The sequence below is a fragment of the Pelodiscus sinensis genome, chromosome 3 (genome assembly GCF_049634645.1).
Source record: "Pelodiscus sinensis isolate JC-2024 chromosome 3, ASM4963464v1, whole genome shotgun sequence".
NCBI lineage: Eukaryota > Metazoa > Chordata > Testudines > Trionychidae > Pelodiscus > Pelodiscus sinensis.
The window spans coordinates 2,152,264-2,179,613 of NC_134713.1; the positions used below are offsets into that span (position 1 = coordinate 2,152,264).

The 27,350-nt window shown below is 50.2% G+C and overlaps 1 protein-coding gene across 1 annotated transcript; it reads right to left on the minus strand.

The window, feature by feature from the left end:
- Window positions 1-2,990: 2,990 nt before the first annotated feature.
- On the minus strand, window positions 2,991-10,400 carry LOC102457100 (interferon-induced very large GTPase 1-like). The gene has a single exon (XM_075923229.1). It carries the CDS (start codon window positions 10,398-10,400, stop codon window positions 3,165-3,167), a length of 7,236 nt encoding a protein of 2,411 aa, XP_075779344.1. The 3' UTR covers window positions 2,991-3,164.
- Between the last annotated feature and the right edge of the window lie 16,950 nt (window positions 10,401-27,350).

Genomic DNA, 27,350 nt, shown 5'->3' on the forward strand with positions numbered 1-27,350 from the left:
GCTTGTTCCGACACCCTCCCTTGTTTCTGCACCCTCTCTCCTGGCTGGACACAGCATCCTCCCTTGCTCCTGTTCCCTTCACCCGGCCAGACAGCCTCCTCCCAGCCTGCTTCTGCACCCCACCTCTCTCCCAGATCCTGCACCCCATCCCTTTCTTATTTGCTAGCTGCCCTGTCTCGTGCACTGTACCCCTCATTTTTGTCCCTACTCTAGAGCCTAAGGAGGTCCGTAATATCCACTAACTCTGGAACCCTAGAAAAATAAATCTGGTCTATGGGAAGCCTTGAACCTCAGTCCACTCTTTCCCTTCCCCCACACCATGAGGCTGGGGCACCAGAGGAGTGAGGTGCCTCAGTTGGGGCCACATTAGGGAGGGTTGGAGGTTAGAGAGGAGTTTTTTGGATTCTCACTTGTGTGGTCCCCAACTGGTTTTCTGTGGGTCAGTGACCTCCAACCCAAAAAGGGTTCCCCACCTCTGCCATAAATAAAGAAAACACCGAAACCGTTTGTATTGGGTGTAATATTTTACTGTATTTAAAATGACATTTGATAGACTAACACGAGAAAGTTAAAACGCTTCGTCTGTTTCATAATTTAAATTAAGCCGTTCTCCCTAGCTGCAGCTGGTTCAGAAAATAAGGTCACCGTACCCAGCCTGCCTTTGCCTCCCCTCCCCCTCCTTCCCCTGGCACACGGATCCGTAAATAAGTTAAATCTCAGGGCACCACTTCTGAAAGATTGCTAACCCCTGCGCTCAAAGGTAAGATCTGCATCTTAATGTATTGACTAACTCAGCGGCTGTAAGCAGCACTATTATTGACTTTAAAAAGAATGACCGGCTCTCGGACCCACACTGAGAGGTGAATAAGTCCAATCTCAGCCCTCCACCTCCACATGAGCCCTTTCAACTGCTTCTATTTAAAGGGTTCGTGCTTGCTGGGCAGCTGCGTTGCCTTGTAGCCACCCGGCAAGCCCAGGCCCTTTAAACAGAAGCAATTGAAAGGGCTCCCAGCTCTCGGTCCCACTGGCCAATTGCCTGGGAGCTGCCCGGGATGTGTGAGCCCTTTCTACTGCTTCTATTGAAAGGGCTTGTGCCGGGCGGCTGCCAGGCAGCAGGTTAGCAGCGGGACTAGGAGCTGCCAGCCACGTGTGCATTCTAAGCCTCCAGCCCCGACAGCTCTGGGAGGAGGCTCACCCCAGCACCCTGCCCTCTGCTCCAGGTCCCTACCGTTGGCCAGAAGTCAGGCAGGGACCCCAGGCCAAGCAAAGCTCCCAGCAGGGTAGCTCTCCACCCCGCCCCTTCTGCCTGAGTTCCCACCCCTACCAGGTCAGCCTGAGGCCACTTCCAAAATTTGTGAAGTGACCCCCCCCCCCTTCAAAAATTATTGCCCACCCCTGGTTTAAACACTCCTTCCACCGTCTCGGTGTCCAGAGGGAGGAGGTAGGTGAACGTCTCCAGGCTGAGGGAGAGGCACAAGCAGAGACGGGACGGGGTTGCACAGACCCAGGTAAGTGGCCAGTTTTCTTGCTTCGGGTCTTCTATACTTGACCCGCTGTCCTGCATGCGGTGTGTGGACAGGAGGATGAGATGGTGAGTGTGTGTGTGTGTGTGTGCGTGTGCATGTGCGTGTGTGTGCATGTGCGTGCACGTGTGTGCGTTTGTGTGTGTATGTGTGTGTGCATGCATGCATGTGCGTGCGAACGGGAGGACAAGATGGTGAGTGTGTGTGTGTGTGTGTGCGCGCGCACGCGCGTGCGTATGTGTGCGTGCGGACGGGAGGACAAGATGGAGAGAGTGTGTGTGTGTGTGTGTGTGTGTGTGTGTGTGTGTGTGTGTGTGTGGACAGGAGGACAAGATGGTGAGTGTGTGTGTGTGCATTCATATGTGTGCGTGCGGACGGGAGGATGAGATGGTGAGTGTGTGTGTGTTTGTGCATGTGCACAAACGGGAGGACAAGATGGTGAGTGTGTGTGTGTTTGTGCACATGCACAAACGGGAGGACAAGATGGTGAGTGAGTGCGTGTTTGTGCACATGCGCAAACGGGAGGACAAGATGGTGAGTGTGTGTGTGTTTGTGCACGTGCACAAACGGGAGGACAAGATGGTGAGTGTGTGTGTGTTTGTGCACGTGCACAAATGGGAGGACAAGATGGTGAGTGTGTGTGTGTGTTTGTGCACATGCGCAAACGGGAGGACAAGATGGTGAGTGTGTGTGTGTTTGTGCACGTGCACAAACGGGAGGACAAGATGGTGAGTGTGTGTGTGTTTGTGCACGTGCACAAATGGGAGGACAAGATGGTGAGTGTGTGTGTGTGTTTGTGCACATGCGCAAACGGGAGGACAAGATGGTGAGTGTGTGTGTGTGTGCGTGCGTGCATGCGAACGGGAGGACGAGATGGTGAGTGTGTTCATGTGTGTGTGTGTGTATGGCTGGCCCTGCTAACTAAAACCAATAAACCCTATGCTAGCAGTCGTCAGGCTGTGAAACTGGATTGCTGCACCACAAAGGCCTGTCAGCAACTGGGCTGGCGTCTGCCCAGACAGCCTACAAGCCAAACAGCCCGCGAGCTGTCACACTAGCACTGTGGGGTTGTGCTGATGACACAAACACAGAGTCCCGAGGGGCGGGTGAACTCCCCTTAAGAGCCCTCTGGTTACCGGGCAGATTAGGGTCATGTGACCCATTTTTCCCGCCTTTTCTCTTTCCCGCCTGTCCTCTTTCTCCCGCTCTTTTCTGACAGGAGATGGTGACCAGGAGGCTGGCAGCCATCTTAAAGAGGAAAACAAAATGGAGGACACACAAAACCCTGCTGCCCCTCCCCCAGCAGCAGGGGAAATTGGAAGGATTCGGGGACTCAGGAGAGGAGGAGAGACATTTGCGAGTGAGTGTCGGGGGTCCGGGAGAGAACAAGGACTGGACCGAGCATGTGTGGAGTCAGGAGGGGCCCTGTTTGGAGGGGAGGGGGGACTGAGTGGCCATGGCGGGGGCAGGAATCTCAGCAGAGGTTAGTTAGTGGAGGTGAGGGACCCAACCTAATGGAGATAGGACCAAGCCTTGAAGCAAAACTAATAGCAAAACCAACAACCGCCATATTTGAAAATACCCTGCAGCAGATGATAGGGAAAACCATCAACCTTGCTCAGCCTGTCGGTGAATAAAAGACTAGAGCTCGTCCAGGTCAGAGAGGACGATCTCCTTTGTAAATTCTTCCCAGGAAGAGGGGATTTGTCCTTTCCCCTCAAATTTTCCGGAATATTCTTCTTCTATCTGAGAGCGGAAATGGCACACAAACCATTTCCAGTAAGACTGTGCTGAGTTGTCTGGGGTGATGCTCCATTTGGCATGCGCCGGACCGGCTTGTCGATAATTCTTGTATGGAATTTTCCTTTCCCCGCTAAGTACCAAACGGCAGTCACTAGCTACCAGACTGGAGCAGATGTCGATAATGAGATGGTTTGTTTTGTGCCATTGGATGCCGGTCACAGCTTGAGGACGATGGAAGGCAACACTGTGGTCTCCATCGTGGCCAGGAAGTGTGTTTGTGCAAACAGCCTTGCAAAATGGACATGTCTCCCAGCATCCACAGAGCTGCTCAAACAGGATCTCATGAGGTTTTGATTTAAATAGTTCTACATTTGTGGCAAAGTCCTGTTTCAGATGTTCTTCTACAGAATTCAAGGCCTCAACCATACTTTTTTTAAGAAACTCTATGTCTTTTATCTCCTGGTGTTCAATGCTTTTTAGCTCCTTTCGGGGAAAATGTAAGTCACCGTGAAGGCTTTTGCAAAATTCATCCAACCATAAGGAAGCACTGCCATTTTTGTCTCTCACAACTTGCGTCGCCTCACTGATAGCTGTATGCACGGAAGTGCAGAAAACACGAAGACGACTGTTTAAGAAATGTAAAAGTTTAGCTTTTTCTTTATCTAAATAATTAGCCACACTCTGTTTCATAAAATTTTCAAAAAAGTCTCGGGGACACTGAATGTATTCCTTATACTTCTCAAAGTTCTCCTCTTCGGCAAGAGACTTTAGAATGTGGGTTTCCAGTTTGGCTCTGTTGCCATTGAAGGCTGGGTGGTTCGACCTCATTTCACCCGCTACGTCAATGGCCGTTTTGTCATACGTTGCACAGCGGAGCGCTTCAGTCAGCTTGTTGCATAAGAAACTAGCAAACGTCGTGGTGGATGTTGCTCCCTGGCAGGCAATCTTAAAACAATTGAAGAAATCTTCTCTCTCGTGTTCAAGATACCTCTGTGGGTGATTGGTTACCTGGAATTCTTTGTACATCTCTTTAAACCTCTTCGCTGCCATTTGGCAGAGATATAAGGAGACATCTGTTCTGTAGTCAGGTGTTATAGTAAAATTTTCATCCTTAGGCTCAACGTCTATAGCTTGATTTACTTTATTCACAATCTCATGAAAGTAACTGGAGCTGTAATTCATTATCTCTGGTTGCTTTTCCTCTATGTATTGATTTATTAGCTTTGTTATAGTCTGAGTTACCCCATTCAATGTATTTAATGTCGGCTTATCAATTTCTTCATTCGATGCCTTCAGTTGCCAAATGCTTTTTTTCTTTCTGATAAGATGAGTAGGCTCAATATGAAAAGTGTCACATTTCGAGAATTTTTCAATCCTCTTTAGTAAATCCTTTGCGGATGAAAAATAACTAGTTAGGAACTTCTCCACATCAGTACCAAAAGCAGGTTCCTCAGCCATTGGGACAGTAGAACATACCTCTTCCACCCAGTTCTTCCATGTACACAGAAAGTTATTTTTAAGTTCATGTTCGCTTAGTTTCTTGTCTCTATATTTTAGAGCTAACTCCTTGCTTCTTCTAAGCATGTCATCTTTATACATTGACCTCTTTCTTTCTAAACCGCTTTGGTGATTTTTTAGACAAATAAGCTCTTGGCTTTTTCGATTAGCTTTGTCAACCAGCTCTTGTTTAAATAGTTTCAGTCGGATTTCAAAATTTGTTTTCCATTGAATCAATATCTTGCTGTCTTTATCTTCACTAAAGTATTTTTCCAGGTCCTTTGTGACCTCCGTGTATTTTTCATCAATTGGCTTCTCAAGAAATCCACTGTCTATCCTGGAAAGTTCTTCATTTCTAATTCGATTGCTGAGCTTGTTCTGCAAATCAAGCATGTGGCTTCTTAACGCCCAGGTCCACTTACTATACTCTACTTCCAGCCGGTGGTAGGCTGCAATCTCCAGCGTGTTCTTAAAACTGAAAACAAAATTTTCATTTACCAAACCCTTCCACAAGTCCTGAATGCGGATTTTCAGTTCCAACATACTCAACACACTGCCCTGGGCGTTCTCTTTGGCAGTCATGAGAATCTTTCTCTTTAGTTCCTGCACGTTTTGGCTATAGCTGGGGTTGGGCGGTGCCATCGGTGGGTCCCCTTCCCAGAGGTGAGCAAAGTAATGGATGTGGGTGTTGACATCAAATCGGATAACGTCACTAAAGCAGCTGACCTCACAGAACTCTTGCTGGGCTGCAGTAACGGCCATTTCATCTAATTTTTGCTTGAGACGTCTTCGCCCTTCCATATTTTTTTCCTTTGCCGTTATTTCGCCAACATTCTGGTGCACAAACAAGCAACTTGGGGAGAGTTTGACCTGCTTCATCCTCAGAAATGCCTGGACAGCAATCTGCAGGATATCTTGCATTTCCGAAGGGTTCTCGCCAAAGATATTGATCACTGTCATGTTGCCAACACCAATGACAAAAGTGGCTAGCATATTATCATGATCAAGAGTCGCTCGGCTTGCTAGCTCTATAGCCCGGAGACCTTCTGTATCAATAATCAACATAAAGTCAAAGTTCAGCTTCTGTCTGAATTCTTCCTCCACCTTCAGGAGGTGCATAAAAGCCCCCCTGGTGCACCTCCCAGCACTGACGTTGAACTGGAGACCAAACATGGTGTTGAGTAAGGTTGACTTCCCAGTGCTCTGGATGCCCAGCACTGAAAGGACAAAGACTTTTTGGTCACCCAACTTCTCAGTCAATTTGTCAAAGATGGCTCCGATCCATTTCAGTGGCACATACGAAGCATCGCCGTCCATTAGCTCAATGGGATGCCCTGAAATCATCAGCTCGGCTGCAATTTGGGGCAGAGTGGCAAAATCTTTGTCCTTTTGGTTCACTGCGTCCAGTGTTTCATAAATCTGACCCACTTCTCTCAGCATGTGTTCAAGGCCCAAGGAAGATCCATTGATCTCATTAGATAGTTTTTCCAATTTTGTTTCCAATTCATTACCTCTTGAGTTTCTTTTTTCCAGCATTTGTGACCACAACTTGTGGTATTGTTGGTGTAGTTCGGCAAGGTGGTCAGAAGACAAGTCATCCATAAATATTTTCAGCCACTGCAAGAAGTACATTTTAGTTGTCTCTGACTTTATCCTGAGATTGTCGAGCATTGACCTCATTAATTTGTTGAGGGGAAATGCTGTCCTGAACTGTTTACGCCGTAGCTTTCGTTTTTCTGATTCGGTTTGGCTTTTGTGCTGTTCAATGCCCATGTTTTCACTCTCATGCAAACGGGTGAGTTCTTTGTCCTTTTTACACCAGTTGTGCCATAATTCTCCTTGGAGAGGCAAGAATTTGTCCTTGGCCTCTACTAACTTTTTTGCCTTCAAACTGCTTATTACTCTCTGTGCCAGTGACTTTCCTTCCCTGCATTCCAGGTTATCTTCATCAACGAGGAATCCATGATGGCGAGCAATCTCAGCACATGTGTTAAGACTGTAATTGGTATTTGACATTGCTAGAGCATGTTTAATTCTGTCCGTCAGCTCGTCTATTAATTCGGCCTCATTACGGTTCTTGACAGCAATTTTTACTCGGTTTTCTTGTCTGTTTGCTGAGATTCTCTCTTTGTCAACACACAGGAAGATGAAAGGTTTGGGAGACTTCAGCAATTCTTGCAGAAGTTTCTTGCCTGTTTCATTCTGGTCAGTGTCTGACAAAAGAACTACATTGACAGAAGCGATCGCCAGTAAAAATTTGACTTGCTGCACATGTTCTCGTGCGTCTCCATGAAGATTGGTGAACGCGATGCAGTTGTCAAATCTGTCATCATCCTTCCCGCCTGGACAGTACCAGGTGATTTCTATGACACCTTTCATCAAGAGGCCTCCTCTGATGCTGCCTCTGCAGTGACGGTGAAAAAAAATGTTATGCTTTTGCTTGCTCAGTAATGTATTTAAGAGCTGAGACTTAGAAGATGAAGATATTCCCAGTCTTATGAAAGACACCACTGGTGTCCTTGCTTGATACACCCATTTGTCTTTGCATTTCTTAACCTGAGTCACCTCATTGTGTTTCTCATGACTCGTCCAGTTCTTCTTAACCTGGCAAAAGGACCACAGTGGGAATTCTATTTGAGAGGTACAAGGATTTGGCACCAGAAGTGGGAGAGCAAACTGGCATAAAGCGAGTTTTGTGGAAAGGTATTGTCTCATGAAGTCGTCTGCACAGTGAAAAATTGCCATCTGGATGTCCATTGGGTGCACATGTGTCTGGCTTGTGGCAGATTCACTAACTTCTTCACTGCCACTATTAAAAAGATCATCCAGAATATCTAAAGATTTGTTTGTGCTGACTGTGGGGTTCAGTGTATTTGAACCTTCTTTGGTTTTGCTGTCATCCTTGCAAACCAGACTCCTTGCTCTATAGTCCAGCATCAACAATTTTTGCAAAAAATAAAGCGGAAGCTCTCTCTCCGTGCAAGGCTGGTTCTCCTGAAAAGAAATCTGGTTGATTACATGGAAATCAGCTTTTGCCATTTTCCTTGGATAGTAGTTTTCAAGTCCAAGGCGCTGGATCAAACTTAGAAACTCCTGGGTTTCACCAGAACCATGTGTCTTAGTGGACTGCATTTCTTCGGGTTCTGATTTTGGTAACTCTACTGGTTTAGTTCTTTGACCAATATTGTTTGCTTCTTTTGTCTTCTCCTGTGCCTGCAGATTGGCATTTGTGTCTTCACAGACCCCTTGTATAAGGGAATTCAAGTTAGTTTCTAAAGCTTTCCAGTCGTTATGTTCATTGTGCTTTTTAAGGAGGGTTATAACATCCGTGGACAGGGAGTTGCCCATGTGATGTTTCATAAAAGTCAAACGCTTGCTCTTCTCTTCGGGGGACACGTCTTTGGATTCTGTGGGCGTCACTGTCAGGCCGGTCAACAGCAGGAAAGCCTGAGCCTGGCAAATATTCTGAGGTTTAAGCGTCAAATACCTCTTGTGTGCTCGTTGCATTTCCTTTGACATGAAGTTAATTTGTGGGCACCCGAGGAGATACGGAAAAGTGTTGCTGTCCGCACAGTAGCCTGTGCTGGTGGCAACGGAGAGCAATAACAGCTCGATGTCTGTCTGCTCGTGGTCCTGTAGAGCCTTCCGGAGGGAACCCAAAGCTAAGCTCACACTCGCACTGGCCTTCGCCTTTGCTTCCTTCACGGCCGCTGGGGAGGACGCAGGCGTGGAGGTAACGGCCCGTATGGAATTCTTTGTTTTCTGAAGGACTTGAATAAAATCAGCCCATTCAGAAACAGGGGGAGCTTTTTCCGGCTTCTCTTCAGCATGGAAGAGCCACTGCATGATGGAGGAAGACTGGGGGAAGTTCTTAACCGAATAGACGTGAGGGTCCAGAAGGCAGCGCAGCAGAGACTTGGTGGGCATTGTCTCTTGCGCGGGTAAATCTTTGCACCGGAGAACTGTGTTTGCCAGGAAATCCTGCAGCCCTCGGTCCGACAGGCAGATGTCGATCCAGGTCCTGTCGTGGTTTGTTTTTTCCATTAGCTGCTCTTTGAACTTGAGCAGCGTCACCAGCTGCCCCTCCTCCCCCGTGACTTCCCAGGTCTTCACTTCCTCTAGGAAGGATCTGGCCTCATCCGCTGCACTGACGGTTCCCTCCCCGGCCAATGGGCTGGCACTTAGGTTTGTTAGGGCTTCATAGGCCCTCGTGAGGCCGCTGCCCATTTGATAAACATCTTTAAAATCTTGTCTGTGATTGGCCAGGATTATGTCCCACACTGGAGTCAGCTGAGAGCCTCTGTCAATCACAGACCAGGTCTTGTTACTGGCCAGCAGGCTCTCTTTCCATGCCACAAGTGACTCCACTCCTGCTGGGCCGCCCGTCTTGGCCATGGACAGCTGGATCTCTGGTTGGAAGGGTTTTGTGTCAGTGCCCTGAAGGGATGTTTTGGCATCTGGTGTTGATACATCAACGCTTCCTGCAGCACCGCAGCCAAAGCCACCACGGCTGCCCCAGACGTAAGAGCCAAGCGCCTCCGATGTGCGTTTCTTCACCTCCTTCAGTTGCTCTGCCCGGAATCCCTGCGACGCCGCTTTCCACCAGAATATCCCGCCCAAGTGAAGGGGGCCCTGGGTTACGTGAGACCCGAATTGGTTGAAGAATCGCCTGCCCAGGCTCTTCAGCACAGGGAACTTGTCGGGCTCTGGGGTGTCACTCAAACGTCGCTCAAACTCTTTTAACTCCTGCAGCGCAGCACTGGAAAGTCGGAGCCGGTCCTTGGGGAAGTAGCAGGAGGCCAGTGGGCAGTGGTTGCACTGAGTGATACAGATGTAGGTGGATTCAGAGCAGGACTTGGGTGTGCTTTCAGATTTGCTGCAATCTGAGCTGGTTTCCGCACTAAACCCCCCAAACCCACCTGTGGCCGCAAGGCTCAGGCTGTAGCCCAGTGTTTCCATGGTCCGTGTGAACATGGACTCTGCTGCGTCCGATGAAAACTCCTTCGTCTCAGACAAGGGCCCTTGCTCTGGGCCAAGGAGCTCCAACCCGTCTGGGAGCTCTAGGAGCTGCTCGCGCTTCTCCACCATCTCGGCAAGCTGCTTGGTTTTGTAAATGCCCTGCAGGGCCAGCCCCCCCGACGCCCGTCTCACAACTTCCTCGGCAGGGAGAGTCTCACACTGGGACACCGGCTCCTCGGAGAGGCTTAATTCCTTGTGCACATTCTCGTTGGAAGTTCTCGGAGAGGGAGACCAGTCCTCTGGGGTTATGTCCATCGCTTCCTGCCGTGCTTCCTCTTTCTTCTTTACAACTTCCTCGCAGCCACTTCTGCCTTTCTTCTGCATCGCTTTTAGCTCCCACTGCGTCAACTTAGCCCGCTCCTGCCCCTCGCCTCCCACCTCCACGCGCTCCTCCTGCAGCTGCTTCCTCACGCTCTTGCTGTCGGCGAGGTTACATAGCTTTTTTAAGGCCGGCTTTTCCCACGGGTACCGTGCCTCGCTCTCCAGCTGGAGGAAGTCGTCATAGCTCAGGTGTTCCAACGCCTGGAGACTGGTCACCCCAAGTTTAGCTTGTAGCTTGGGCAGCCAGTACTGTGAACTCAGCCCCGTTTCAGTGAGTTTCTGCGCCACTTCGTCCATCTCGGTGTGTTCTTCTTCCCCAGAAACTCCCTCAACTGTGTCGCTTTGATGTTCCCCCTCTGCAGACCTGGGTTTAAAAGAAGAATAGGTATTAGAGAGATCCCTTGTACTCAAATCCATTAAGCCTCAGGCAGATACTTATCTAAATCTTGACTGAGTGGAGTGTTGGGAGGTTTCCCAGGGTTCAAACTGGGAATGTTACAGCGCTGGTATCCACGCCCTGCCCCGAAGCCCAGTACAATGATAGACTAGTCCTCAAATGTTCCCCTTAGGGGACTGCAGCTGGCCTGGCCTGGCCTGTTCAGTTCACCCGGTCTGCCAGGGGACGCAATACCGGGTAGACATTTCAATCCGTTTTAAAAACATCTCAACCTTAGGTGGGTCACCTTTTTGCTCTCTGCTCTGTTGTATTAGCTTAGGCCAGTGGTCTCCAACCTTTTTACACCCAAGATCACTTTTTAAATGTCAAGACGACCCATCCCTTCCCCAAGACCCCACCCCTTTCCTTGTGGCCCCGCCCTCTATGTCCCCCTTCTCTCCATCACTTGCTATCCCCAGCCCTGATACACGCTCAGGGAACAGCTACACTGCCCCTTTTTTCAATCCTTCTGTGGGAAGAGTTTTCCGACATTTGGCCTGTCTAGACTGGGCCAAATGTTGGAAAAAATCCCTTCTTTTGGAAGCCCAATTATTCCTTGTGGAATGAGGGATACAGAGGCTGCCAAAAGAGCGTGTTTGCCGGAAAAATTCTTGCAGTCTAGCCAGACCCTCGCTGGGTTGAGAGAGGAGATGTAGGCTCTGGGGTGGGAATGAGGGATTTGAGGTTGGGAAGGGGTGAGAAGTACAAGCTCTGGGAGGGAATTTGGATGCAGGAGAAGGGGCTGCTGGCTCAGGGAGGGGGCTCCAGGCTGGGGAGTGTTGGGCTCAGGTGGAGGGTTGGGCTGCTGAGCAAGCCACAGGCTTGTGGATGTGAGCAGGGGTGACCCGTGAACCTAGGCAGACTAGGGAGTTGCCTAGGGCACCGCTGGCCCGGGTGCCTGATGATGATGTCATGGCCATTGATGGCTGTGTAGGCGGGGGCGCCGATTGCACCTTCCGCCTGGGGCGCCAGCTGCTGTGGCCGGCCTCGGGCCACTCCTGGCTGTGAGGGTGCAGGAGTTTGCACTGGAGTGTGTGAGGGGCTCAGGGCAGGGAGGCTGGGAGTGTGATGGGCTCCGGACACAGATTTGAGGTGTGTGGATGGTGCAGGAGTGTTGTGGCAGAGGACCGAGGATGCGGGGGTGCTGGAGTTTGGAGATGTGAGGCGCTCAGGACAGGGGGTTCTAGGCTCAGGTTTGGGGTTGGAGGCAGTACAGCAGCGTTATGATGCTGCAACCAGATGAGAGCTTGGCCCCAATTGGGGGCTTGTTGGCCAGGCTTCATTTTTAAATAAAATATTATGTCAAACACAAAAGGTTTTGAGTCAGGGGTCACTGACCCACAGAAAAGTCAGTTGGGGCCAAGCAAGCCGGATGAATGCCCAGATTTGCCACAGACAAAATCACAACACCTCCAGACTCCTCAAGCCACCAGCTGTGCTGGTGGGGGCAGGGGACAGGGTGCTGTGGCAGGGAACAGGATGCTGGTGGGTGCTGGGTCATGGGACAGGGTACTGGGGCAGGGGACAGGGTGCCAGTGGGTGCTGGGGCAAAGGACAGGGTGCTGGGAAAGGGTGCCAATGAGTGCTGGGGTAGGGAACAGGGGTGTTGGGGTATGGTGCTGAGGCAGCACACAGAGTGCCAGTGGGTGCTGGGGCAGGGGACAGGGTACTTGTGGGGGTCTGGGCGGAGGGAGGGGACAGGGACTGGTACCTGGGGATCCTGCAGCTGTGCGCCAAGGCCCAGGCTGCTCCCCCATTCCCCAAGCAGCGGTGCAGTACCTGAAACGCCGGTCCGTCACGTGCCGGGGATTTTCTTACCTTGCTGCCTTCCTGTGCAGGGGAGAGAGGTGGGGCAGTGGGAGTCCCGGACCACGCCAGTTCCAGCTGCTTGGGCCGTGCGCGTCTTGGTCCTCCGCTCCCCATGGCAGTGCGCGCTGTCTGAGCAGCTGGAGCTGGTGCAGCACACCCCCCCCCTTCCCCCTTGCACGCAGGAAGGCAGCAGGGAAACAAAGTCCCCAGCACGTGACGGACTGGCGTTTTAGGTACTATGCTGGCTGTTTAGGGAGGAGGGAAGAACAGCCCGTGCACTTCTGGGCCTTGGTGCGCAGCTGCAGAACTCCCCACTACCCCACAGGAATCCTGCGCTACCTCTGTTGTCCCTGGCACACCTCCCGCTTGGTGCCCGAGCCATTTTGGTGCCCCGGGCCTCAGGCATGCAGCGCCACCCCCAGGGCGCATGGCCCCACCTCCGGGTGCACGGTGCATGCGTGGGCCTGCCCCCGGGACATGCGACCCCGCCTCTGAGCACACAATGCCTGCATGAGCCCGCCCCTGGGGCGCGTGGGTGGACACATGGCGCATACACTGCCCAGTCGGCCCGGCCACCGCCGATGGCGTGCAGCCTGGGGCCATCCAGGACGGGCTGCACCTGGCCATGCAGGGCCCTGTGGCCGTGAGGAGAAGGGTGCTGCTGGCTGGTGCTGCAGGGGTTAACATGGCCTCTGTCCTGGGCAGCTGCTGCGGCCTGCCGGGAGCCAGGCGCCCCCCATAGGTTGGCGCCCTGGGCAGCTGCCTGGCTAGCCCACCCCTTGGTCTGGCCCTGGCCCGAGCAAACACACCAGTACAATCTTTTTTACTAAAAAAAATCAGAAAAGAAAGCAAAACAAACAGACACAAAACCAACAACAGTGAAAGCCCTAGGAATGGGAAGTAGCAAGCAAGGCCAAGTCTACGCTAGATCTGGGCGGTTGGCTTCAGGTACGCAACTCCAGCTACCTAAACTTCATAGCTGGAACCGTCTCACCTTAGCCCAAGCTTGGCACCATCTTCCCAGAGGGAGGCCGACGGGAGCAAACGACTGTGAGGAGGACAGGTGCCGGCTGGAGCTGCTCTCAGCAATCGATTTACAGGTCTTCACTAGACCTGCTCAATCGCACGCCAGAAGAGCGATTGCCGGCATGGGCGAGTGAAGACGTGCCCTGGGGCTCATTACAACCACCCCCCCAGGGTATGTCTACACTACCCTCCTAGTTCGAACTAGGAGGGTAATGTATGCATACCGCACTTGCTAATGAAGCCCGGGATTTGAATTTCCCGGGCTTCATTAGCATAAGTGGGGAGCCGCCATTTTTAAATCCCCGCTGCTTCGAACCCCGTGTAGCGTGGCTACACGGGGCTCGAACTAGGTAGTTCGGACTAGGGTGCCTATTCTGAACTACCGGTACACCTCGTTTCACGAGGAGTAACGGTAGTTCGGAATAGGACCCTAGTCCGAACTACCTAGTTCGAGCCCCGTGTAGCTGCGCTACACGGGGAACGAAGCAGCAGGGATTTTAAAATGGCGGCTCCCCGCTTATGCTAATGAAGCCCGGGAAATTCAAATCCCGGACTTCATTAGCAAGTGCGGTATGCATACATTACCCCGCTAGTTCGAACTAGCGGGGTAGTGTAGACATACCCCCAGTTCCCTTTCCCTTCGGCTGTACAGAGTTTTTAGTGACACTCCCTTGCGTGAGAGAGTCTGTGAGATGGTACCACCGGTGGCCGGGGGAAAGCAGCGAGTGGAGCTGTACATGTGCCTGCTGTTCCGATTAACGGGGTTTGAACCCCCACGCTTCAGAGCCGCACGGCAGATCCCGTCTACTTCAGTGACAGTGGTAACTAGCAGGGAGGAAAAGGGCTGTCACTCTCTCGGGGAAGATTACGCTTTATTGGGGCCTGGGCACAGAGAACAGTTGGGTCCCCCACCCCACGGCCCTTCTCCCTGCTCCTCCTGCTCCCTCAAAGTCCTGTCCCCCGACCTGGCCAGAAGCGGGGCTGTGCTAAGAGCTACACACGGCGGCTGGGCTGGGCTGCTCTGAGGCCCCTTGCCCAGGGCAGGCAGGGTCTGGGGCTCCCCACAGCTGCCCAGACTCCCCAGCTGCCCAGCCTCGGGCAGCCACGTGTCCCCTTTAGGCGGGGACAGTCCACTTTTAGGCCCTGCACCAGGTGTCCCAACTTTTTTGGCCAAACCGGGCATTTGGCCCACTTGCCCCCCCTCGTCCCTTCCCCACAGGGCTGGCCCGAGGCCGGCTGCTCACCCCCCGCCCTGCCCCCCGATCTGACAAAGCCAGGCACTTGTGCCGTTTGCTCTTGCCAAGGGCTGACCAGCTGACCCAAGCAAGCCGGACAAACGCCCAGATTCGCCACAGACAGTTGGGCCGGCTGGGGCAGGGCCTAAAGGGGCACATGGCCCCCCTCGACTGTGGTGAGAGTTGTGCAAGGAGCCGGGGAAGCTGAGGGGCGCCCCAAACCCTTCCTGCCCTGGGCAAGGGGCCTCAGCACAGCCCGGCATCTGGCCAGCTCAGGGGGCCGGGCCTTGAGGGAAGTGGAGGAGCAGGGCCCCAGGGTGGGGTGCGAGGGGGGGGGCTCAAAAGTTCTTTGTGCCCAGGCCCCAATAAATTGCCGGGTCCTGGGGCAACTGCTTCCTTTGCCCCTCCCCTCCCCCCATGAGCAGGTTTGTTTTGGGGAATGAAGAGGGATGGGAGGAGGCTGAGGAGGTGTGGAGGGGCGCGGGTGATGGAGGGGATTGGAGGGCAGCTTCCCCCACCCCCAGCAATCTCTCTGCTCACGTCGCTCGGGGGAAGGAGCAGAGCAGATGGGGGTGAGTGAAGGTGGGGTGGGGACTGTAGGCAGGATGCCCTGGGCTGGGACACTGGGTGGGGGGTTGCCCCGGGGTCCCCTAGGGACGGCCCTGACCCCACGGGGCCCGGTCTGTCTTTCATTACAAATGAAGCACTGGCAGCCTTATCTAGCTGGCATGACGGTCCGGCAAACCAAGAGCCAGGGGTGCACGGGGGAAGAAACGTGTGTTCCCGTGGGACACGCCGGGTGCACCATTAAAAGAGGGCATATGAAAGGAAAGAAGACGCGCTAATTCACCATGCAACCGGAGAGGCCAACAGCCCCTGTCAGCGCCCGGCCCTGAGTTCTCCTGAGAGCTGCAAGGGCAGCACGGCGGGCAAGTGGGCTCATGGAAATGCACAAGTGTCACTGGGGCCACGTGTGGTGAGCAGAGGGCCCAGTGAGGGAAGATGTCGCCAGCCAAGAGGCCTTGCAGACTTGATTGGGACAGGCAGGGGATGTTGAGGAGACAGGCCAGACGGGGTCAGACCAAAGGTCCATCCGGCCCAGTCCTGTCTGCCCACAGTGGCCAATGCCAGGTGCCCCAGAAGGAGTGAACAGAACAAGGAACTATCAAGTGATCCCTCCCCTTTGGCCCATTCCCACATTCTGGCAAACAGAGGCTAGAGACACCATCCCCACCCATCTTGGCTAATAGCCATTGATGGACCTAACCTCCATGAATTTACCTATTTCTTTTTTGAGCCCTGTTAAAGTCCTGGTCTTCACGGCATCCTCTGGCAAGGAGTTCCACAAGTTGACTGTGCGCTGCATGAACAAAAAATTTCCTTTTGTTTTAAACCTGCTACCTCTTCATTTCATTGGATGACCCCTTAGTTCTTACGTTATGGGAACCAGTACATAACTTTTCCTTATTGCCTTTTTCCATACCAGTCATGATTTTATAGAATCATAAAAACAAGCGGTTCCCCTTGGCTGCAAAGGATGAAACGGAGCCAATGGGAGCTTCAAGGCTCCGTGGCCACGGCGCCAGTAAATAAATAAACTGAGGCAGCCAGTGAATGTGTTTCTCAAAGTGATTTTGCGGTACACTGGTGATGGAGATTCCACAACCTAACCAGGCAATTTATTCCAGCATTGAACCACCCTGACGGGTAGGAAGCTTTTCCTAACATCCAACCTAAACCTCCCTTGCTGCAGTTTAAGCCCCTTGCTTCTTGTCCTGTCCTCAGAGGCCAAGGAGAACAATTTTTCTCCCTCCTCTCTGTGACACCCTTTTAGATACTTGAAAACCGCTCTCATGTCCCCTCACAGTCTTCTCCTTTCCAAACTAAACAAGCCCAATTCCTTCAGCCTCCCCTCCTAACTTGTGTTCTCTAGACCTTTCATCATTCTTGTTGCTCTTCTCTGGACCTTCTCCAATTTCTCCACTTCTATCCTGAAATGTGGTGCCCAGAACTGAACACCATACTTCTGCTGAAGCCTAATCAGTGCAGAGTAGAGCGGAAGAACGACTTCTCATAGGGTGACTGTCATGATCATGAGGAATAGTAATAGAGATGTAGCCGTGTTAGTCTGGTCTAGCTGAAACAAAAGACAGGACTGTGTAGCACTTTAAAGACTAACAAGATGGTTTATTAGGTGATGAGCTTTCGTGGGCCAGACTCACTTCCTCAGGTCAAATTGTGGAAGAAAATTGACATAGAATCATAGAATCATAGAATCATAGGACTGGAAGGGACCTCGAGAGGTCATCGAGTCCAGCCCCCCGCCCTCAAGGCAGGACCAAGCTCCGTCTACACCATCCCTGACAGATGTCTATCTAACCTGTTCTTAAATATCTCCAGAGAGGGAGATTCCACCACCTCCCTTGGCAATTTATTCCAATATTTGACCACCCTGACAGTTAGGAATTTTTTCCTAATGTCCAATCTAAACCTCCCCTGCTGCACTTTAAGCCCATTACTCCTTGTCCTGTCCTCAGAAACCAAGAGGAACAAATTTTCTCCTTCCTCCTTGTGACACCCTTTTAGATATTTGAAAACCGCTATCATGTCCCCCCTTAATCTTCTTTTTTCCAAACTAAACAAGCCCAGTTCATGAAGCCTGGCTTCATAGGTCATGTTCTCTAAACCTTTAATCATTCTTGTCGCTCTTCTCTGGACCCTTTCCAATTTCTCCACATCTTTCTTGAAATGTGGTGCCCAGAACTGGACACAGTACTCCAGCTGAGGCCTAACGAGTGCAGAGCAGAGCGGCAGAATGACTTCACGAGTTTTGCTTACAACACACCTGTTGATACAACCTAGAATCATATTTGCTTTTTTTGCAACAGCATCACACTGTTGACTCATATTCAACTTGTGGTCCACTATGACCCCTAGATCCCTTTCCGCCATGCTCCTTCCTAGACAGTCGCTTCCCATCTTGTATGTATGGAACTGATTGTTCCTTTGATTAGCAGCTTTGATTATCTTACCCATTACAAAGATAGCTTCCCTAGTTATCACCTCTAATATAATTAGCTCACAGACATTAACCTTCCCCCCCTTTCCCCCTCTGTTCTGAAATTTGATTTGTCCTTTTTATATGTGTTCACTTTTTTTTGATAGCATCCCTTTGGTATCTATGGTCATACAAATTTTCTTCCACAATTTGATCTGAGGAAGTGGGTCTGGCCCACGAAAGCTCATCACCTAATAAACCATCTTGTTAGTCTTTAAAGTGCAGCATGACCACGAGGGTTAGTCAGCATCGTGGGGACTAAGGGGTTAACTATGTCCCTTACCTAAACCAGGTGGCAGTCAGCCAATAGAAACGTAGGTAGGAATTTCAAACTGGGACAAAGGAATTTTGGGGTTTTCCCTCCTTTGTCTCTGGGGCAGTTTCTCTCTGGTTACTGAGAGACACAGACATGTCTCTCTAAGAAACCATTCTTCACTTTCTGTAAGTAGGGTAAAGTTTAGATAAATCTGTTAGGTTTTATTTTTATGGTTTGGGAATGGGAATCTGAAGTCGGTGCATGTTAAAAATTTGTTCTGGCTTTCCTTTGTAACTAAGTTCTAGGCCTATGGCAGAGTTTCTCCGTGAGTATATTATTCGTTACTTTTCCATCTAGTCATTATACTTGCAACAGGAATATTGTGGTGACAATAAAAGTTCTTTCTTTCTCTCTTTTTTTTCCTTAACCTGGTATTGGTTAATTTTTGTGTGTCCTGGTTTGTACTTTAGGGGTGAGATTTCCCAAGTCGTCTTTCCCAGGCTGCTTTATTAATATTTTGGATGGTGGCGGTGGAGATTTTATCCCCCAAATCTAGGTTATTAAGATTTTGGGGGGATGTTTTATACCAAAGCCTGGCAGATAAGGTTTTGGGGGACTTTTGCTGGCCCCCACTTCTGCATTTATCATGCTAGAGTGGGGAAGGAGCCATGATAGTGACCATATTTGAACTTTCAAAAAAGAGGACATTCCTGAAAGGAGTGTATCAGTATCAGTATCTACCAACTCACATTGTATCAATGCATTATACTACATACAGAACACATTAATATATAACATGCCTATCAGCTCTCCCCTTAGTCTCCCCTTTTCTAAGCTGAAAAGTCCTCTCATCATTTTTGTTGCCCTTTTCTGAACCTTTTCCAATGTCAAGAGAGCTTTTCTGAGATGAGGCGACCACATCTGCACGCAGTATTCAAGACGTAGGCGTCCCGGGATTTTATACAGCGGCAATACAATATTCTTTGACTTATTCTCTTTCCCTTGCTAGTGATTCTTAACATTTCATTTGCTTTTTTGCCTGCCGCTGCACACGGAGGGGATGTTTTCAGAGAACTATCCACAATAACTCCAAGAGCTAAATTAGTCCCCATCGTATTGCATGTCTAGTTGGGATGATGTTTTCCCATGTGCATTACTTTACATTGATCAGCATTCAATGGCATTTGCCATTTTGATGCCCAGTCACTTAGTTTGGGGAGATCTTTTGGAAGCTCTTCACAGTCGGCTTTGGTCTTAACTCTCTTGAGCAGTTTGGCATTGTGATGGTGCGTTGGGGGTCCTCCGTCTCCTGCACCCCGAAATGGCACAAACAGACTGCACCAGCCGGTGGAATAGAGGAAGTTTATTGCCTCTCCAGGGTACAGCGCAGCACAGATGTAGTCTGGTCACAGAGCTGGGCTAGGATGCCTCAGGCCCCCTTGAGATGGGGGAGACTGGGCCCCTAAACTCCAGCCCCTTTCCCTAGGCTGTCTCCTCCATGCTCCCCGACAGCCAGCCACTAACTAACTCTCTTCCAGCCCTGCCCCCCAGCCAGGGCAGCATTCCACCTTCCTTTGTTCCTCTCCATGGGGGGTGTCTGGCCACTGGTTTGCATAGTGACTCATCCTGTTTTGCTGGGTCGTGGTACCCACGGCAGCCAGTGGGGGTTACCCCAGAGCCAGCAGCATAGAAACCAGCCAGGTACCCCCACTACGTCACAGGAATCACCCCTACGCCACAGAGGTGGCTGCTCATGGGATGGGTGCCGTGTTCCTTTAACCTTGTCCACTGTGCCCTTGTATTTCTTATAGCTGCTCTTTAAAAAATCGTACTTGCAACGTAATGCAGCAGCAGGGAGGTGGCTGGCATGGAGAGAATAGCCCAGAATGGGGGCTCACTAGCCCGTGGCCTATGTGACCACACCAGATTTGGGATAATACCCCCCCCCCCATGCGTGTATGCTGAACCCAGACTTGTCCTGGCGCTGCCGCATGGGAAGGTGGACGAGGAGTCCGGGAGAGGAGACGGGTGAGGACTTTCATTGTCCACCTCCTCCAAGGTTTTGCAGGAGCCAGGAAAGTTCCCCACAATAGCACAATACTCCCTCTCTGACAAAAGCATTTTCCCCAAGCCTTGGCAATGGGTGAAGAGTTTTCGCTGAACCTTGCCAAAACGGAGCCCAGAACTCACCCTCGGGGTGGCAGCTTGCAGCCCAAACAGCTACAGATTGGCAAGGGTTTAAGCAATTGACCTCTTTGAATAGGAACTCTTAGCTATTAGCTACCTGCACAGTCTACTGGACTAGACTTCAATACAGTCTCCTTCGTCCTACCAGCCGGCTCCTGAACATGGTCTCCTCTTCCCCTCTGAACCGGCCAGCCTGTTCTAACACCAGATCCTTCTCTCCATTAGCACCCTGACCGATACCTGACGCCTGACCCACATGCCCCCTCTCGGCCCTGCCTGAGCCAATAGTCCCCCAGTCAAAGCCGTACCTACTAGCTCCAAAGTTCTGGCTGGCACAGGATTTGCTCGGCTCGCTCCTCGCTCCGAGCGCGGGTTCTGCAGGGCTATTTATGCAGCCAACCTGCCCTGGTGCCTTGCCAAGACCTCACCCCTGATTGCTTTCAACACGCAGCCTGTGCAGGGAGAATCGTCGCGAACACACGGTCTCCTCCCAGGCATCCCGTCCTGGCCTCTTGGCAGCCCGGCACATGGCCTTTTACCTCCGTTCCCTGTGGCGTTACCCAAAGGCCCCACCTCCGGCTGTTACATAAACAAGAGGCCAGTGTATTGCAACTGCCTTGGGCAAATCGGCTGGAGCAGCAGCCCCCAAACACAGTCCATGGCCCTCTTGTGCGTGTCGTCCTTGATTGCATTAGACTCCCCCTCCCTGCCCCCCCCGCTCTGCATGGCTTCAGTCAAATCTGGGCTCCTTCTCCAGCCTCGTCTGTCCTGTAACCAGGAGAGCTGCCCCAGCCCTTCCTTCTGGGGGGCTCCCTGCTCTTGCCAGCAGGGCTCCTACAGCCACCGCTGGGAGCATCCTGGCTGGACGAGCATCCCTCACCTCCCTGGCTCCCTTTCTCTTCCTTTGGCTCCAACACTCCAGGAAGGGGGCGTCTCTGCTGCTCCCCCTTGGCCAGGCTCAGAGCCAGCAGGGGTAACCCCACGGTTGCTCCCCGGCCTTCAGCCCTCTCGTCCTAGCTTGGGGGTGCCAGCCAGTAAACCCCTCTGGCTGCTCTACAGCCTCCCCCCAGGAGCCACCGCCTGGCTCTAGCAACTCTCATCCCCCGTTCTTCTCCTGGCTGACCCACTCCGCACCGATTCCTGATGGGGCCGCCTGCCCCAGACTCTGAGTTGGCCCATGAAACACACGGAGAGGAACAGGACAGCTGAGCCCAGTTTCTTTTAATGGCCCAGCTACCCTACAAGAATAATCAATCGAATCCTTGGGTAGCAACGCTCTGATGGAGGTGTTAGGTAGTACTCTCGGGAAGTAATACAAAAATACTAAGAGGCAAGTGAGAGTTAGCATGGCTTTGTCAAGAACCAAATCACGTCAAGTCAGCCTATCAGCTTTCTTTCACAGGGTGACCAACCTTGTGGGGAGGGGGAAGCGGTAGAGGTGGCATATTTTGACGTTAGTAAGGCTTTTGATACTTAACTGATTGGAAAACCATTCCAAGAAAGTAGTTATCATTGGTTCACAGTCAAGCTGAAAGGGCACAGAAATCATTTGACATGCACTCCACTCAGGAGAGACTCTCTCTTTCTTCTGTGGGAGACGTCTTAAGGAGATAATCAACAGTCTCATCATCATAGTCCTCTCTTCCCAGGATACACCACTCCTCAATCCTGGAGTTTGGTTCTTCAAGAGCAGCTTCTTCAACAACTCAGCTGCTGCAGCACAGAATTCTTTCCCGCCTCTCTAAAGCCCAGCGTAGGTTGCCTCCACCACTCGGGGCATATTCCAAACAGAGATCACAGAGCTGCCGTTCAAGCATGATCTCCACTTGCTTCTCCACTTCGGAAGTTCTGTTGAAATATGCAAGAAGTGGCCACTGCTGCTTGCTTCTTTCTTTAACCGACTGTAGAGCTAGTCACCCAATTTGGCCTGGCTTCCTCAAGGTCAATCCATCTGCGTTGCACCACTGCTGATAGACTTCTCTTTGGTTTTGCACATCCATTGCAATGAGAGAAGTTATCAACTATCATGTTTCGGAGATGGCTTTGACTGTAGCATTAGCTATCAAGTAGCACATGAGACACCCCCAAAGAGGGTAATATTCAGAGCCTTTCCTTGACGTTGCTTCAGACTGAATTTTTCTGGTCAGCCACCACATTTGCCAAGTCAGAGGAGAATCCAAGTGTATTGGCCCAGGGAATATTAGAGTCCATGAAACCAGAATTCAGTGATGAAACCAGGTTTCCTGCATTTGGACTATAGGTAGTCCCCGAGTTACGAACGTGTCGACTTACGACTGTTCATATTTACGACCAACCTCCCATGAAGCGCATACAGCTTACGAACAGCGTGGTCACATTTAAAAGAATGGGGTCCAACTTACAAACCGATCGAGTTACGACCAAGCGTTTGGTACGTAACTCGTTCGTAAGTCGGGGACTACCTGTATTACAAATAGGCATTGCGACAAGATCTGAAGTCGAGCATCTCAGTCAAAACACTGCATCATGATGCACGCTCCCTGATGTTTCTGGCATCGCTGCTTTGATCCTTCCTCCCAGTGAAAGGTCCTGACTTGGCATGGTTCACAGCTGACTGTCTACGATATGCTGGCAGGCCTATCAATTCCTTGTGGATACAGGTTGCTTTTGTTCCTTGCTCCCTTCAAAGGAGGACCAACAAACACACAGCAGCTGTTTTCTCTAAAACAGGGTGTATTTATTAAAAACACAGTGTAGAAAATGGCATGAACACAAACAAAAAAACCATCTGGCACTACAATTTCTTGCAAGTGTGACAAAGTCAAGCCGGCCGGCTACAAGAAGGCCAATATGTACGGCCTAGGATATTCAAGGCCCTTTTCTCTAGCCACTGAAGTCTAGCGCTTGTGGGATGTTAAAATATGTGCGGAACATTGCAAATGTGGAATGTTAAACCAAGCACTAATAAGAGACAGGAGAGTAGTTTGCATAAGAGACACTAGTTCAGCTGTAGACAACCTGCGGCCCACAAGACATTTTGTTCTCATTGCCTGTGCATAGGGTTGTCAGATTCTGCTGGGTTTTGTCTGTGTAGATTTTTTCCCAACCAGCATGACTGGAGTGACAAGCATGTAAAGCACAGACCCGTGAAGCGAGGGACGTGCTGACTGCACATCGCATTGGCTGAGAGAGCCGTGCTCTGCCTCTGCAGCCAATCACAGCGCTGTTACAGAGCCATCCCGCAAATTCTAGATGCGCAAAACTCCCCTCTCCCAGGAGAGCATCTTGGCTGCGACAATCTTGCGGCACCTGAGGTGAAGGAGGCTGCTCCTGCAGCCCGCTCACTAGTCTGGGTTGCCCATTGCTACACTAGTTTCTCAGCACAGTGCCGGTGAGACACAGAAACAGCTACAGCAGAAGTGAGAATGCAAGAGACCACAGAGAAATGGGGGTGTGACTTACATGCTAGCCACATTGTATCAAACAGCATTGACGCAGTACAGAGAACAGGTGCAATTGTCAAAGGAGCAAAGAACAGAGCTCACAGCTAGAGAGTGGGAGAGCCAAGAAACTGACGAGGCGAGAAGGTTGGAGAAGCCGTGGAAAATCTTTACCAGATATTTCAAAGTTATTGACTTGTTCTCATAATATAAGACCCATGGGTCACCAAATGAAATGAATAGGCAGCAGGTTTAAAACAAACCAAAGGAAGTTTTTCTTCACCCAGGGCAGAGATAACCAGTGGAACTCCTTGCCAGAGGATGTTGTGAAGACTAGGACTTTAACAGGGTTCCAAAAAAGAACTAGATAGATTCATGGAAGTTAGGTCCATCAATGGCTATTAGCCAGGATGGGTAGGACAGTACTTGGTCCTGCCATGAGGGCAGGGGACTGGACTTGATGACCTCTTGAGGTCCCATCCAGTCCTCGTATTCTATGATTTTATGATTCTATGAATGGTGTTCCTAACCTTTGTTTGGAAATTGGTGACAAAGGAGGGATCATGTAATGATTACGTGTTGTGTTCCCTCCCTCTGAGGCACCTGCTATTGGCCACTGTTGGCAGACAGGATATTGGGCTGGATGGACCTTATGTTCTTAAGATATGGGAAGACACCAGGCCACCACTGGCAGCAATGGCCAGCAAAAGGAACAGACTGTAGGAGATGCCACAAAATGGGACTTTTGGCAGTAGCACGCAGGTCACCAGGGTTTCTGGAACCGGTCCAAGAGGGCGTGTTATCACGGGGCAACAATAACGCCACATTTCTAAGAAACGTATTCTCAATAGAACTGACACCACCCTGGGTACACAAGCCTGGATTGAAACAGCTGGGAGTTTACACTGGGGCCGGAGTCACAGAAACTAAAACACACCCAGAAAGGCGAGAATCCCTCCAGGGATGGATATCTGCCAAGGCCAAGCAAGATGCTCTGTGGGGCTAGGAACAACGCCTTGAATGTTCCCAAGGAAGCTCCTTGGGAAACTCTAGAAAGGACAATGATCTATGTAACACGAGGAGGAACAAGTCCCCTGCTAGGATTGCCAGCTGTACGAGGACTCCACCTCATAGAGAAACTAGGCATTTCTCCACACACCTTCACGGGGATAGGGAAGCAGCGGAAGCAGTAGAGAATAAAGTTGGTGTCATCAGTGGCTGTCTTTGCTCTCATAGCCCGCACTGTCTCTCTCCAGGCCTAAGAGGCGTGGACTACAACATTCCCCGATGGGCAGAGCCAAACTCTCCCTGCCCCCTGGCAGGAAGTGCAAGGGCAGGACAGGAGATATAAAAGGAGGACCCCGTCACTCAGTTGGTGCTGGATTAGGAAGGCAGTGGAGGTCTCGTCTAGCAAGCCAAGTCCTCTGTGGGGTCCTGGGCCAGCAGCTGAGCAGACCAATAGTCGACCGACTCAGGAGGTGGAAGGCCCCGAGAAACCGCTGCAAGGAACATTGCCTGGCTGCACAGACAGAGGCTGGTGCCAAAGAGTCAACAGCAGCAGAAATGAACAGGCCCAGCGACAAAAGTAAAATCTCTGCAAGCCGCATGGACACTTTCAAAGACACCACAATAGAGGCTCACCCCGTATTAAAAACCACAATGAGAGAACCAAAAAAGTGCCACTGTGGCTTAACAACCAAGTAAAAGAAGCAGTGACAGATAAAAAGGCATCATTTAAAAAGTAGAAGTTAAATCCTAGTGAGGAAAACAGAAAGGTGCATGGAGATTGCCTATATCCTAGAACTGGAAGGGAATTTGAAAGGTCACCATGTCCTGTCTTCACAACAGGACCAAGTACCATCCCTGACAGATTTTTGCCTTGAAATCCCTAACTGGTCTCTATAAGGATTGAGCTCACAACCCTGGGTTTAGCAGGCTAATGCTCAAACCACTGAGCTATCCTCCCCATAAGCTTTGTGGAATTAGGTATAAAAATACAGGAAGAAAAGCCAAAAAGGAGTTTGAAGGGCAGCTAGCCAAAAACTCAAAAAGTAATAGCAAAATGCTTTTTAAGTACATCAGAAGCAGGAAGCCGGCTAAACAACCAGTGGGGCCCTTGGACGATCGAGATGCGAAAGGAGCACTCAAAGATGATAAAGTCATTGCGGAGAAGCTAAATGAATTCTTTGCTTCAGTCTTCGCAGCTGAAGATGTTAGGGAGACTCCCAAACCTGAGCCATTCTTTTTCGGTGACAAATCTGAGGAATGGTCCCCAGATTGAGGTGTCATTAGAGGAGGTTTTAGAACAAACTGATCAATTTAACAGTAACAAGTCACCGGGACCAGCTGGCATTCACCCAAGAGTTCTGAAAGAACTCAAATGGGAAATTGCTGAACTATTAACTGTGGTTTCTAACCTGTCCTTTAAATCAGCTTCTGTAATGACTGGCAGATAAGTAACATGACACCGATATTTAAAAAGGGCTCTAGAGGTGATCTTGGTAATTACAGACCAGTTTGCTACTGGGCAAATTAGTTGAAACTATAGTAAGGAATAAAATTGTCAGACATATAGATGAATATCATTTGTTGGGGGAAGTCAACATGATTTCTGTAAAGGGAAATCCTGCCTTACTAATCTGCTAGAGTTCTTTGAGAGGGTCAACAAACGCGGACATGTGAGATCCAGTGGATATAGTGTACTTAGATTTCCAGAAAGATTTTGACAAGGTCCCTCACCAAAGGCTCTTAAATATAGTAAGTTGTCATGGGATAAGTTGGAAGGCCCTTTCGTGGATTGATAACTAGTTAAAAGACAAGAAACAAAGGGTAGGAATAAATGGTCAGTTTTCCAAGTGGAGAGAGGTAACTAACGAAGGGTCTGTCCTGGGACCCATCCTATTCAACTTATTCATAAATAATCTGGAGAAAGGGGTAAACAGTGAGGTGGCAAAATTTGCAGATGATACTAAACTGCTCATGATAGTTAAGACCAAAGCAGACTGGGAAGAGCTTCAAAAAGATCTCACCAAACTAAGTAATTGGGCAACAAAATGGCAAATGAAATTTAATATTGATAAATGTAAAGTAATGCACATTGGAAAACAGAATCCCAACTATACAGACAATATGACGGGGACTAATTTGACTACAGCTACTCAAGAGCGAGATCTTGGAGTCGTTGTGGGTTAGTTCTCTGAAAACATCCACTCCGTGTGCAGCGGCACTCAAAAAGGCAAATAGAATGTTAGGAGTCATTAAAAAAGGATTAGAAAATAAGAGAGAGAACATTTTATTGCCTCTATATAAAACTATGGTAACACCCACATCTTGAATACTGCGTGCAGATGTGGTCGTCTCATCGCAGAAAAGATCTCTTGGCATTGGAAAAGGTCTGAAAAGGGAACAAAAATGTGTAGGGGTTTGGAACGGCTGCCAAAAGACAGGGACTTTTCATCTTAGAAAAGAGGAGACTAAGGGGGGGATAGGATAGAGGTGTATAAAATCATGACTGGTGTGGAAAAAGTGAATGAGGAAAAGTTATTTACTTGTTCGCACAACATAAGAACTAGGGGTCATCAAGTGAAATTAATGGGTGGCAGTTTTAAAACAAAAGGAAGTTTTTCTTCATGCAGTGCAGAGTAAATCTGCGGAATTCCTTGCTGCAGGATGTTGCGAAGATGAGGGCTTTAACAGGGTTCAAAAAAGAACTTGATAAATTCATGGAGGTGAGGTCTATCAATGGCTGTTAGGGTGGATAGGAATGGTGTCTCTAGCCTCTGTTCATCAGAAGCTGGGAATGGGTGACAAGAGAGGGAACA

Bases quoted from the DNA above. Each gene is read 5' to 3' on its own strand.
- LOC102457100 (XM_075923229.1), bottom strand. From the start codon at position 10,400: ATGGACGAAGTGGCGCAGAAACTCACTGAAACGGGGCTGAGTTCACAG.